Source organism: Photinus pyralis, unplaced genomic scaffold (assembly GCF_008802855.1).
Source record: "Photinus pyralis isolate 1611_PpyrPB1 unplaced genomic scaffold, Ppyr1.3 Ppyr1.4_unclustered_Scaffold4909, whole genome shotgun sequence".
Lineage (NCBI taxonomy): Eukaryota > Metazoa > Arthropoda > Insecta > Coleoptera > Lampyridae > Photinus > Photinus pyralis.
Window position 1 is genome coordinate 42,715 of NW_022171676.1, and position 14,262 is coordinate 56,976.

Sequence of the window (14,262 nt, forward strand, 5' to 3'; positions counted from 1 at the left end):
GACTTGGAAAAAACCTATTATTTGAAAAGAAAAGAAAAATAGTGGACCTTAATGTATAAAATTGAAAGGAAACTATGTGGAGGGATAAAACGCTTTTATGCCGAAAACATATCTTTGATTCAACTGACTTATCAAACTGCCCTTGTATGATTTTTATGTTTCCGCAATTACTCCTCAAAACAGTTGGACATTTCTTGTTATTAGTTTACGTTTCCCATATATTTCTAGTGTACCGTTTTCAAAGTGACACGGTATTAGATTTTCCAATGAAGTATTACGCAATAATAATAATATCAATTAAATTTGATATATTCTCCATAATTGCCATTTTATTTTTAAGAGAATTATACTTATACTAAAGCATTTGCGTGTCTTTACAGAGTAATCACACATGCATATGGTAATTAGATTAAAAACGGCTAAAAATCACCTTATTGCACTAAGATCGTCGCTTCACTAAGTAACTTTTAAATAAAACCTCGTCCCACTGTAAATTAACGATACAAAGTAAAACCGAATAGAACGTGTCTTACCCTAACTAACAATAAAGATAACGTAAGTAAATTTAAAGCCTTTACGTTTTAACATCCCGGTCCATTTAATTCACATAAAGGTGGTTCCAAAAATGGTCAATAGCAATAAATAAGCTTCCTTTAGATTTCGGATGATATTAGTAATTGATTTAGGAAATAATACTCATTTGAAACATGTAAATATTCCCATTTAAATAAGGAGTGGATGCACAAAGTTTTTAAATCGAAATTTTGTTAGTCGTTGATTGATAGAATTTTCATCAACTGCTATCTTTTAATTATGTACACTTTGATTTAATTTAATTCGAATGCTAATTTTCAGGTCCAATCCTAAACGGAGGATAGAGAGAGTGCTGTTGTTTCGGTGAGTATAGTTTAAGTTTATTTTAAAAAATGCACAAAACTCCACCGTGAATACTGAAAGAATTAAACGACAATTCTCTGCATCCGACTATGGAAATGTCATAGCTTTCTCAAATAACTTTCTTTTTTAACTCTAACTTATAGATTAGTTTTACAGTATAAAAATGTGCCAAACGGTTTGTTCAAGTTTTACTCGCCGTTTAGGTAACAGTAATAAAAGACACTATCGACTTTCCAGAAATTGCGGAAAATTACGGGTTTGTACACTGTGCATCATTTGGGTCAGAAAATCAATAGTCTAAAAACCACCTTATCGGTTTTGCAATGGAGTATATCATATGTTTTATTAAATAAACGTTTACGATCGGAATTTTTGTGAAACCTGTAAATAGAAACTGACCCAAGTAAAAACGTAAATTGACCTATCCCCGAGTTTATGTACAATAAAATGTTTAGTACCGAAATGTTATGTCAACCGGATGTTTACGACTTTCCCCTTTTTACTGGACAAAAGGAATAATGCCGCTCCGACGTCGTAATATTCATTCGAAATTTCTTTTAATCTGTTATCGAATTAGCCCCGTTTTGTTTCCAGTGATTTTATTGGTTAGGCGATACCAACGCCACTTCTTTCCACGTTTTTCGCTGAAAGTTATGGAAACAGGCGTGCGTATAAATGAAATTATATTAGCTTGGGGTGCCTTAATGAGGTACGAATTGGGGTTAAGCTCTAAATAACAATGATGGTTTCTTAAATTAACAAAGAGTCTATTTCTCCCAAATGCAAATTTGCTGTAGATCCATCTATATTTCTGTAAAAGATTCAACTAGTCCTAACCTGACATTTGATTACATTCGAAATCCTATCTGGTCCTGATAGACGCGTCACCTACCCCTTCAGCTAGACCGACTTCTGATTGGACGAAACCAAATCGTCAGTAAAATTGTAAACAGGAATAAGACATCCATCTAAATTTTTAGAAAGATTTATAGCAATTTTATGCGGTGCTTCCCGTGTAGCGCGATTGGACTGCATCCAGTTAGGAGCGGAATTTCAAATTGCATATCAAAATTCGTTAGCATCGCGTTGGGGTTTTTCAAATTTACACATTAAAGTGCATCAGCTTAAATCACGGGCAGGTGTAGAGCAGGTGTACTTCAATGCGGCGGTTTGATTAAGCAACTTCTTTTTTGTTTAAGTCACCGTCGTTAGAAGATTTATATCTTATATTTATTGCTGCACTTGCAAGCCATACCTACCTGAAATACCACAATGATTTAACACGTTAGCCTTGACGTAGACATACAAGATAGATTAACTAATATATTTTGGGAGTGTACTTTTATAACAAAAAAAAATCATCAGAAGTTTGATCTGTAATGAAAAATGAAACATCAAAAGTGGTAGAAAGATTAATGAAATTGCCTCCCCTGTACGGAATTTCGGATCGCCACCTTGAATTTTTTTCTCTTCCATGCGTAGTATTTTATAATCTTTATACATCCAAAAAATACTGAACGAAAATATGACACCCTAATTAAGCACCGTGTGTAATGTGTGTCGCATTAGTTGCTTTATTATAATGGTACCTCACTCTACCTTTAGAAAACCAAAGTGATTTTCGATATCTATTATACAGGGTGGTGACTTGCGTAACGCATAATAGGGATTTCAATGTAAAATTCATAACATGCGATTATTGGCTCCCCAAATTATTTTAGAGCAAAAATGTATTAAGGTTTTTTGTAGAAAAATTTTTTTTACGTCAATCAACCGTATTAGTTTTCAATTTTTTGCATAATAAAGACGGAAAATTGGAAAAATAAAACCCGCATCTTTTTCAATAATCTGCGATGCCATGGGGTTTTCTAAAACAAAAAGATATCCAATTATCAATTAGCAGCAGTTCGAAATGGCTTTTATGATCGCCTTGGTTACTGTCTTGCAGTTAATGGTGACTTATTTGCAAATTTATTGTAAATTGTTATATTAGGAAACCGTTTTTAGTAATTTGGTCTTTCTTTATGTTGAATTTGCTGTTCTAAATATAATACTTTTTGATAGAATTTGATTTGTTGTATAGCAGACATTCCATGGCATGACGGATATTGGCGTAGTTTTTGTATTATAAAATTCCATGGCATCACAGATTATTGAAAAAAATGGGGGTTTTATTTTTCCACAGGAACTACTAGTTTAAAAAAAATCTATGACCTACATGTTATGATATGATTAAAGAGTACGGTATATCTTGTTTGATAGAATATAGACGTTTATTACACTAATCAAATTTAAAAGACAAATTCAAATTGAATTAAAATTTTTATGATATTCTAGACTCGACGTACTTTATTTGGTCACGGAACTCATGGTCAAGGAAATTACAGGAACTACTAGTTTTCATGACCTACATAATATGATTAAAGAGTACGCTTGTTTGGATATAACGTTATTACACAATCAAATTTAAAAGACAAATTCAAATTGAATTAAAATTTTACTAGATCACAATTTACGGAATCAAAAATTACAAATCGACAAATTTTAAAAACGCACGCCGGTTATTAAGTTTATTACGTACGTATATTGGCAGCAAATGTCTCTATAATTTTGGATGCCATAAAAAGCTTCTTTACAAAAAATGTAAAAAAGTTTGGAAAATTGATACATTCATAGTTCACATAGCCAAATTTTCACCCTGTACAAGTTGCATTGGTAGTTGGTGGTCTCGCTAAAAATAATCAAACGGGTAAAAATATTTCGAAACGCAATTTGCAACCTCTTCAGTAGAGGATTGCTATGCACGCAAGACTGGGTAAAGTCCTCTGGAAGAGAGCTTGAAGCACTCGGCACCGAGCACTTTGTAGTGAAAAACCTGCATACCACTTTTATGTAATGACAGAGGTTGAAATAACGAAGCACTTTCTGAAGTAATTGAAAATATAAAGCACTAAGCCCTCGGAAAGCCATTTAAAGTGCTTGAAGTCCTTTCAAATAACTCTAAACATTTTTTTAGTTGTTTTAGTTTTTAGTTTCTTCTTCAATGGGGACTATATTTTTTTTATTTCATCAGAAAGTGCGGATAAAAATAAAGAAAATGGCGCCCAATAGAAGTCTATACAACAAATCTCAAATCACAATTTTCATTTGGAAAGAAATTTTTTTACCGAAAATATACGAATATCTCGGAAACCTCTCTGTTTTTATATTGAACAAATTTGTGGTTATTTAAAAAATAGAAATATATAATTTCACCATTTGAAATGAAAAATTAAAAAAAAAACGAAAAATTGCTCTCCGTAATTTTCTCGGCCTCCACTTTTGCCGGATATTGCCGTAATACGATTTTCTCCCCTTTTCACCCTCCCAAAAAACTTAGTCCCACTCCCTTGCTCACGTAATTATTGATTATTAAGGGGTGCTCTCAATATATATTTTCAAAAATTTCATTTTATAAATAAAATTTTTGTCTTGAAATTGAAAACACTCCTAAGTTTTGTATAAGAAAGTACATAAACTTGTTTTGACATTTGACACTAGTTTTGAATCAAAATCTTTCACTTAGATGCGACCAAAGGATATCTTTGGTTGGTATCCACGGTTTTAAGAGTCGAAACTGAAAACATTTCATTTTATATTTTCATTTGGACTTTGTTTTAGAATTTTAGTATTTATGCATAAAATTATACCCTACCCCGATGAGATATCATCGTCAAATAAATGATTATAATTTCAAGAATTTATTTACTTATTTATTCATTCATTCATTCATTTATTTATTTATGTATTTAGATATTTACTTACATGTTCTGGGCTCTCAACAGGCTTGCACCCAATTACAGAGTGACCCGCATAATGCTTTTTAGAAGTGCCTCTGCAGAAGGTCTTTAGTTGTTCGACTCCAGTATTTACATGAAGGATAAACCGAGTTCAACCCCCTGTTTAGATAAGGGGCCAGAAAGAAGGGATGGAGCTGGTAGAAAACGGTTCCTTTCGTTCAGACCTTTAATTAGAATACCATGAAAGATAAAATTAATATCTAATTCTAAGTCTTCTAATTTTAAAAAAAAAGCGCTAAAAAATTAGCGGCCGTCTAAAGGGGTGAAATCCACTCTTGTAACTTAGAAAAGTTGCGATTAATCTAAAGTATTACCAAAAAAAATTGATATTCACTTAGCGACCGTAGGAAGAGGCGAAATTTACCTCGAAATTTACCCTTGTACATTAAAAAATTTGATCTACCACCTACAAAAGTAGCTTTGAAATTTTGATCTTAGAGGACTGATCTCTAGTAATACAAAAAATGACATTTATTTAGCCACCGTATAAAACGGAGAAATCCAACCCTGAAATTTAAAAAAAAAACATGAAAGGTTTCAAATCTTATGTCCTTTTGAAAGGTTACAGTGGGTTTATACATGACGGACCCACGGCCAGAATAGCACAATTTTTATTTTTGTGGAGATGCGCTAAAACCTTGGCTCTCCCTACGCGCAATCAATTTTCCGACACACGTTTTCAATATTCTTTTATAAGGATCATCTTTTGTTAAAATTTCAGAAAAATTGATCTAGGTACTATAGAGAAGTTGAATGTGCGAATACGCATTCTATTTTTATACACTGTGTCCAAGATAAGGATGTCTATCATGGGGGATGTTGAAAACCACAGAAGATGTAGAGAAAAGTTGCGGAATTCAAGAGTTATTATCATGCGGTAAAAAAACCAGAAAATTCCAATTACTTCCGAAAAAATCCCAGAAAATCCGAAATTTGCAGATTTCGTTTTTATTTTTTTGTAATGTTATTTGAACAGATACAAAACAAATAAAATACACGTTCTCATTGCCACTTTTTGAGCTCTAGAAGATTTTCAATACAACCAACAACGTTTCGTTTCGGAGAAATCAACTTTCTTTTTTTTATATGATGGCTCGTAAAAATGGCTCAAGTTTTATTAAAATCGGTGAGGGCTTAGAGAACGTTTAAAAATCCCGTTCGGCTCTGCCGATCAGGTGTACGTAGATTTCTTTAGCTGATTCACGAACATGACCGAGATATTACACCAACCCTTAAAGTTTGGCCGAAATCGGTTCATAATCACGAAAGTTAGAGTGTTTCTTGGAAGAGAAACAGAAATCTATAAACCTATAAATATGGTAACAGTAACCACTACAGGAAGTAGGTATACACGCATACAAAGAATTAAGAAAATGTGCAAGTTACACATAAAATTAATAAAACTGGGAATATTTGTTTAAAAAAATGGAAAAGTGGTATAATTGTGTGAGGAATAAATTTTATTTCCGTAATTAGAGCTATATTTACACTTTTTCATCGATCTCTTAACGTATACATCTTTGCAGTGACTAATAAATAACCTTGTTTTCTTTCTGTAATCAAGCAGATACCTATGTTGTCATTGTCTCTATATTTTGCTTTGATGTTGCAGCGTTTGTTAGATTGTTAGGCAACTAAACATACTTCAAATTGAAATAAAAATCAAGTGGTATTCCCCCTTAATCTTTGATCACAGCCTCTCCATAAATCGGATTAAAATTGCGTATTTATAAACCAAACGAGCTCTTTCATTCCCTCTTTAATTAAACGAACACGTCGTCAAATCTGCTTAACATTCGAGAAAAAATTTTGCCTAATTCTCCTCCTTGCTAAATACGAAAATATACACTTTATATTATGAGAAGATGAATGACAGAAAACCCCGATACCGTCCACATTATATACGTTTGCAAACTTCAACAATATTTTCTGATAAATCAGCGTACGAACACAGCTGTGTTAGCATTATATTTCGCCCCATTCATCGGGTTAGGCAAGCAAGCATATTTGAATGCTGAATATTTTAGCAATTTAAAAATTTAGTTCTAAGTTATCTAATAAACTCCATTAAAAAGGGGTTTGTATTACATGAGCGCGTATCGGAATATAAATTAAGTAATTAATATCTATTAGAGTGATTTAAACTTGAGCGTGAGTTTTAAGTTAATTACCAATTAAACGTTCTTTTTTACGCGGTGGCATTCTGGATTGAAGTTTCAGATAGAATGAGAATTATAATTTGAATAAATAAGTAGCGGTGTTTGTGTAGTCGAAAGTAGATGTAACTCCTTTGAGTACGTATATCTTGAACGCAACCAAACAAAATAATTGTTTAAGATTTACATAAAGTGCATTTCAATGCAGCATATATCCTGTAGTTTATTTATTGAAAGGATACACGACGAAGCGCTTTGCCTATGCAGGATAATTTGCATAAAATAACAAGATTAACAATAGCTTTAAGATATGCTAAAAGAGTGGTACCAAAGTAATGTAAGTTATATTGCAAAGTAATAATATTACTAACTAATAAGAAAGAGAACTTTCTTTGCTAATTAGTAGGAAACCATCTTTTACTTCTTCTAATTCTTTCAATATTTTACTTGCATGGTTTGTACGAATACTATTATGTTTCTTTGGATAAAAATTTTTGTTTTTCTGATAGAGAATACTCACACTTTTTTATTAATAGTCATAATGATATACTTCAAAGAACTTAAATTTACTTGTTTCCTTTGTATAAGTTTGTCACGAGTTATAAGGTGTAGTCAACATGTTTTCCCACCTGTCGCTATAAGTTTTAAAATACAAGAAATGATGGAGACATGTTATCTGGATACCTAGGCAAATGTCTTGTAGATATTGAGATCTGCATGGCCTACAGAAGGGCTTATAATTTTTTGAAGCATCAATTTTTTAAATGGGCCAAAATCAACTGCGATTAATACTTGTCATAGTGTTAACATTACATTATTTACTGCTAGGGTTGTAAAAATTATTTAAGTGAGAAAAAAAGTCTTACTATTAGGTGTTTAACATTTTGGTGTAGTAGGCGTTCGCAAAATGTCAAATTGATTCATTCATGGTACCTGATTCATACAGAATCATATTGTGGTATATCATCATTATATTGGTAATAAAAAATGCTACACAATACATTAATACAGTACTTTTTTCTAATTTAACTGACCGTGTATCTCTTATGGTTTCCGATTTCCCCGTGCTGTTCATTCTTATCTTGGACACACTGTGCAATACTTATATTTATTTTGTGTTAATTAGTAAATGTTTTAATATTTAGATAAATTTCTTTGACATTTTTGTAATATTTTTTTTGTGTTTCGGCAACCTTATCTGAAAGGTACCTTTAAAGTGATTTGAGAGTAACACATGAAAACGCATCTATAACTGTTATAACTGTTTAAGATAAAAATGTTAAGAATTTTTGTTTTGTGTTATCCATTTCGGTTTTGAATATAAAATTTTATATTCAAAGATTTCGGGAATATGCCAGGCGCACACGGAAAAGCCATTTTCCGAACTTTTAATGAAATATACATACTACTACTACTCTATGCTTGAAAACGAACGAATGTTTTTGTGGCTACACTCCAAACGGTTGATATGGCAGAAATGGGAAAAGCCTGCTTGCTTTCGTAATAGGGAAGTTTGTCGTAATCTCTGTGTTATAATTTTTAACCCTATTTCCAGTGCGAAATTTTTTTGGACTCATACAATATCGGCACATTTTCCATTTAATTAATGTATCGTAGCGAATATTCTAGAAATTCCCATAGACATCCAGATTAGTCATCGGCGATAAAAAAGGAAGCACATTCTTTCCGGGAAATGTGATGTGTTTGACCGAGAACATTTGTAGCGTTCAGGAGCACTCGAGGATATTCTAGAAAGATTGTTGTTTGCTATATAAGCAAATCGAATTGTGTTTCAGTTAGTTCTAACATCGATGCGAAGTGAAGCTTTAAGCTCCCGCTCGTGTACTCGTATAAATTGTGAGTGACAAATAATAATTACTGTTATAAATTAATCCCATTCAAGACTGTTATTATTAGTAAATTGTAAATAAATAAATCACATAATTAAAGTTACGTTATGCTATGGCATCATACAGAAGCTACACGGATGGGGTCTGAGGGGACGTCTGCCTCTTTTTCTTGCAGACTATCTGCGAAATAGAAGTTTTAGGCTCAAGTGTGGGGATGTCTTGTCACGACGTAGGGTTATGGAGAATGGCATTCCCCAGGGATCGCCTCTGAGTGTTACTTTGTTTGCGGTGGCTATTAACGACATCGCGGCGAATATTGACCGAAATGTGAAATGTTGCCTTTATGTGGACGACCTAGCGATATTCTGCTCGGGTGCCACGGTCGGCCGAATAACAACAACGCTCCAACCAACTGTAAATCAAATAATTGAAAATGCTGAGAAAGACGGATTTAGATTCTCAAGAGATAAAACGAAGTGCGTGCATTTTTGCCGACTTAGACGACCGCATTACGACCCAGTTATCTTCTTTAAAAATGTTCCTCTATCAATAACTAGAACGGTGAAGTTTTTGGGGCTGGTGATCGATGACCAATTAAGATGGAACCAACACATCAACGAGTTAGTCGATCGGTGCAAGGCGGCAATCAATGTGCTTAAGGTGCTCTCGAGTACTAGATGGGGTGCCGATACTGATACTCTACTAAATATCCATCAATCCTTGATACTCTCAAAGATGGATTATGGGTGACAAGTTTATGGTTCGGCTCGCAAGTCGGCTTTGGCCAGACTGGACCCTGTACACCACCGGGGGATAAGGTACTCGCTGGGTGCGGTCCATACCAGCCCCCTGAATAAATTGTATACAGAATCTGGATTATCGGCACTGTCACGCAGACGAGATAAGTTAATTAGTGGATACGCGGCAGGAATCCGAGCCCAACCGAATCATCCTAATTATGATCTTTTGTTTGGGGAAAAGCGAGGTTTCATTGACAGGCCCTCCATTACTAGGCCGACGGGAGTGAGAGCGTTGGAACTGCTTGACAAGTTGAATATTGACGTCCCTCATGTGTCCCCGATTGGACATGGAGAGGTTCCATATTGGACGATGCCAGAAATTGAAGTTAATCTCCAGCTTGCTGAGTACCGGAAGGAGATTACGTCGCCGACAATATTTAGGAATTCTTTCAATGCTTTGCTGGACCAATATCGCGAATTAACTGCGATCTATACAGATGGATCACTTACTCATTCAGGAGCAGGTAGTGCCATATGCGTCGGTGATTCGTCGTATGGGTGGACACTTTCTCCCATGTATTCAAGTTATGGAGCAGAGTTGTATGCGCTGTGGCAAGCTCTCCTCTACTCCTCTTTTCAGAAAGGACGCGGATTTCTAATAGCATGTGATAACGTCAGTGTCCTTGTCAGTTTAAGAAACCTTTTCTCCCGTGATCCTCTTATACAGAGAATTCAGGCCCTATATAAGGATCTTAGTGAGATGGATAAGAGAATCGTATTTGCGTGGGTACCCGGCCATGTAGGTATAGAGGGTAACGAATCGGCCGATGCAGCAGCTAAACAAGCTGCAGGAGGAGATCGTATAGATGTCAGCGAGTTAAGACATGTAGGTCTAAAAATGGCTCTAAGAGCGGCAGTAGGTGTCCTGAAAAGATGGAAACCGCCCCTAGAGTTAACTCGAAGGGAACGAGTAAAAATACATCGTGTGCGGATAGGCCACACTGATCTCACTCACACATTCCTATTACGTGGTGAGCCTCCTCCCCTATGTCTTTACTGTGGGGAACAGATCACTGTCGAACACATTTTACATGTGTGTCCCCAGTTGGCGATCAGTAGGGGACGTTTTGAGCTACTTGCGAACCCACTAGAAATGACCCGAACAGCTGGAAATATCAGAAAATTAATAGCTTTTTTAAAGGAAATTGATGTATTCGGAAAACTATAAGTAGTTTTGCGTAGGTTAGACATATAATAGGCTAATGACCTTAGCTGTCGATGCCTTTAATAAAAAAAAAAAAAAACTAATAAATGTTATTTACATAATTGCTTTTATTAAACATTTTAAGGTTATTATTAGTATAACTGGAGTATCATTTGTGTTGCGGCAAATGTTATATTTCATAAGAGCGGTATACATGCAATAATTAATGATCGCTCTGTATATCAGTGTCCAATTTTCAATATTACTTAGTTTTTAACAGCAAATGCCGTGACATTTATGGTTTAAATGCTAACTTTTTGAAGCATAATGCTGGTTTATTCGTCGAACCCCTGACGGCCATCTTTACTCTAATAACACTGGAGAGTTTCCTCAGTTACTGAAACTTGTCATTCTAATACCCAAGAAGGGTACCCAGGTCGACATAATTTCATACCAATTTCGATTGTCGCTATTTTTTTGAAAGTACTGGAATCGAATTTCTACAAGCAAATGATGTCGCTTCTTCTGCCATATAGGGTGTAGGTAACCAGCTATTTCTACGTCTGAACTGCATAGAACGATTTTATAAATTCGAAAAGAAACACCTTGACTATTTTCTGGTTACTGCAATTTCATTAGGAGCCCCAGCAGGGGCGTAATTGGGGCCCGGGCAGCATGAAGCTTGCGCGGGGGGGGGGCCTATGGGGACCCCTCCTTGGTCACCCTAGTTGAGAAAAATTTGAAAAAAACATGTTAAGTATAATTTAAATTATTAGATTACCTATATATAAGATAGGTAGATATTCGCTCACTCCAAGGCAACATTGGTTTTTTGGTAAAAAGCAAGATGATAATTTTCAAAATAAGATATAATCCGAATAGCGGTTCTCTTGATAGTTACTTAACAAATATTTCTTTTCTAAATTTATATCCTGTCCGAAGCGGCAAACGCTTGATTAAAACTTACAACGTTTGTAAAAATGTTTATTTGTTACTCAGTTGTAAACTTTGATTAACAAGACAAAACGCAAACGGGTAAACGTCATCTTTAAACGCTACTGACTTGTAAAACTGACAGCTGACGTGTAAAAATTTTACAAGTTAGTAATCTAGTAATTTCATTGGCCAGATTTAATGCAAAGTCTCTTTTACATGGATAATATGATATTTTAGACATTTCTTCGAGATCAATTTAAGAACTAATTATTTACGTTTACAAATGAGTAACAAATAAAATATTGTACAATATACGCCAGATAATAGTTTTTACTGGGTCTAGGAGATGACGGACTCGCCTGACGGCTATCCAGTCAATTTCTCCTATCGCCAGTAAAAACTCACTTACCTGGCTAATAATATAAAATACTATTATTTGTTACTCAGTTGTAAACGTTGATTAACAAGACAAAACGCAAACGGGTAAACGTCATATTAAACGCTACTGACTTGTAAAACTGACAGCTGACGTGTAAAAATTACTGTAAAAAGTTAGTAGTCTAGTAATTTCATTGGCCAGAATTAATGCGAAGTCTCTGTTACATGGAAAATTTTTTGCTTACTTAGAAATCCAATGAAATTTGTATATTTGAGGTCATGTGAATAAAAATATCCAATTACAGCAACATTACACTGATAACAGATCCCATGGGCTGTTTTCACTTCGTTGCTACAGATACGCATGAATGTCAATTTTGAAATTTTGAAACGAAATTATCGAGTCAAATACACCCAGAAATACTGTATACAGTAAGAAATTTGTTTGGAAAGCTTTTATGGACTTTTGCAGTATTAGAAATTATGAATTAGATGGAAGCCGAACGGTAGAAGAATTGGCGTCAATTTTAAAAGATTGGGCCGTGAATATGAGAAGAAAAGATGGTACGCAGTTTAAAGAAGCTTCGGTCAAAACTATGTGGAATGTAACAAGTAAGCTTTTACAAGAAAAGTATTTTAAGGAAAGTAATGTTATAATTGACCCGTTCAAAAGTGTTGTATTTCACAAGCGCGAGCGGCCCGCGATTGTGCACGGCGAAAACTGCAGTCTGATCCTACTAAAAGAAAACAAAGTTCTGTAGCATTAAGTTTGACAGAAGTAACAAACATGATCAATTTGTGGGATGAAGAAACTCCTGAAGGGCTGCAACGGAAATTCTACTATATAGCCGCGATAGAATTAGCTTGGAGAGGTGGGGAAGCTGCTTCATGCTTAACGGACTTTTTTTGTATCGAAACAAGTAACGATGGGTCTGAAACAAATCGAATTGAATATAATCCTATATTTAGCAAGACTTGCCAAGGTGTATCAAAAATGTTCACACAAAGCAAATTTTTAGTGAAAAACGATGACGCAACATTTGCCCTGTCAGATTGTATAATAAATTAATTTCAAAAAGAGGCTCAAACATTAAAACAAACAGATTGTTTTTAAGACCAAATCGTCACTGGAAATCGAAAAACGATCACTGGTATGACAATATGCCTATATAGGGAAAAATACAATTCAACACTGGACAAAATCATCTGCAGAAGCAATTGGCTTAAATACTCAAGAGAAAAAGATTACGGGTGGAATTCATAGATATTACTTAAGTTACACTTACACTTTACTCATACTTAGCGCGTACTTAGTGGTATTCAAAGATATAGTTAAGGTGACGCATGACATTATAGCTATAGTAACGCGCGAAATTCGGACAGATACTAGCAGTAAATATAAGTTCCACTTAAACAAAACTAAGTGTGCACTTAGTAAAGTGTAAGTCTAACTTAAGTAATGTCTATGAATTCCACCCTACAAATCACTCGAACAGATCAACCGCAGTTAGTCAACTGGCAAAAAATGGGGTTCAAGAGCAGCAGCTCATAAAGATTACAGGCCACAACAACGCTAACTCCATAAAACCTTACTTAAATATTGACCAAGAACATCACAACCTAATTATTAACAGCATGCGTGAAAATACATCGTCGTCAGTTATTGAAACTAACACCTCTGGGTCTTCGTTTAATTTTTCGAATTGTTCATTTACTAATTGTACCTTTAAATAAATAATTTTTAATTAATAAGTAAGGTTGCTATTGACAACGTGCGCGAAATCGTCAACAGTGAAAAAAAGTATTTCGTGCACGTGACAAAGTTGAACTTAAACAGCAAATTTAATTAACAATCGGTTCAGTTGTAGAAAAAATCGCGAAGTTATTTCGCGATTTTGACTGATATTTTGACTCGGCTTCGCCTCGTCAAAATACCTTCAGTCTCAATGCGCGAAATTGAACTTCCCGCTCTTGTTATATAAATAACTATTGTGTTTGTATTTATTTCCGCCTACTGCCTCGGTCTGTTTCCAAGCAACAAGCTTTTGAAGTCTGTTATGAAATTTTTTCGTACAATTATCAATGTCCTTGGGTTATTACTACTGATAACATGATATTTTAGACATTTCTTCAAGATCAATTTATCAACTAATTATTTACGTTTACTATTGTTTACAAATGAGTAACAAATAAAATATTGTACATTATACGCCAGGTAATAGTTCTTACTGGCTCTAGGAGATGACAAGCTCGCCTAACGGC

The 14,262-nt window shown here is 34.5% G+C and overlaps 1 protein-coding gene across 1 annotated transcript; it reads left to right on the top strand.

Moving 5' to 3' along the window:
• The first annotated feature begins 8,979 nt into the window (after positions 1 to 8,979).
• LOC116182354 lies at positions 8,980 to 10,710 on the top strand. Its single transcript, XM_031502883.1, has 2 exons — positions 8,980 to 9,488; positions 9,531 to 10,710. Exons 1-2 carry the CDS (start codon positions 8,980 to 8,982, stop codon positions 10,708 to 10,710), a joined length of 1,689 nt encoding a protein of 562 aa, XP_031358743.1.
• Positions 10,711 to 14,262: the final 3,552 nt, after the last annotated feature.

Excerpts from the sequence above, each read along its gene's own strand:
- LOC116182354 (XM_031502883.1), top strand. The coding sequence starts at position 8,980 with ATGGAGAATGGCATTCCCCAGGGATCGCCTCTGAGTGTTACTTTGTTT. Across the intron at positions 9,489-9,530 it reads CTCTCAAAGATGGATTATGG|ACTGGACCCTGTACACCACC; the intron begins GTGACAAGTTTA and ends GGCTTTGGCCAG.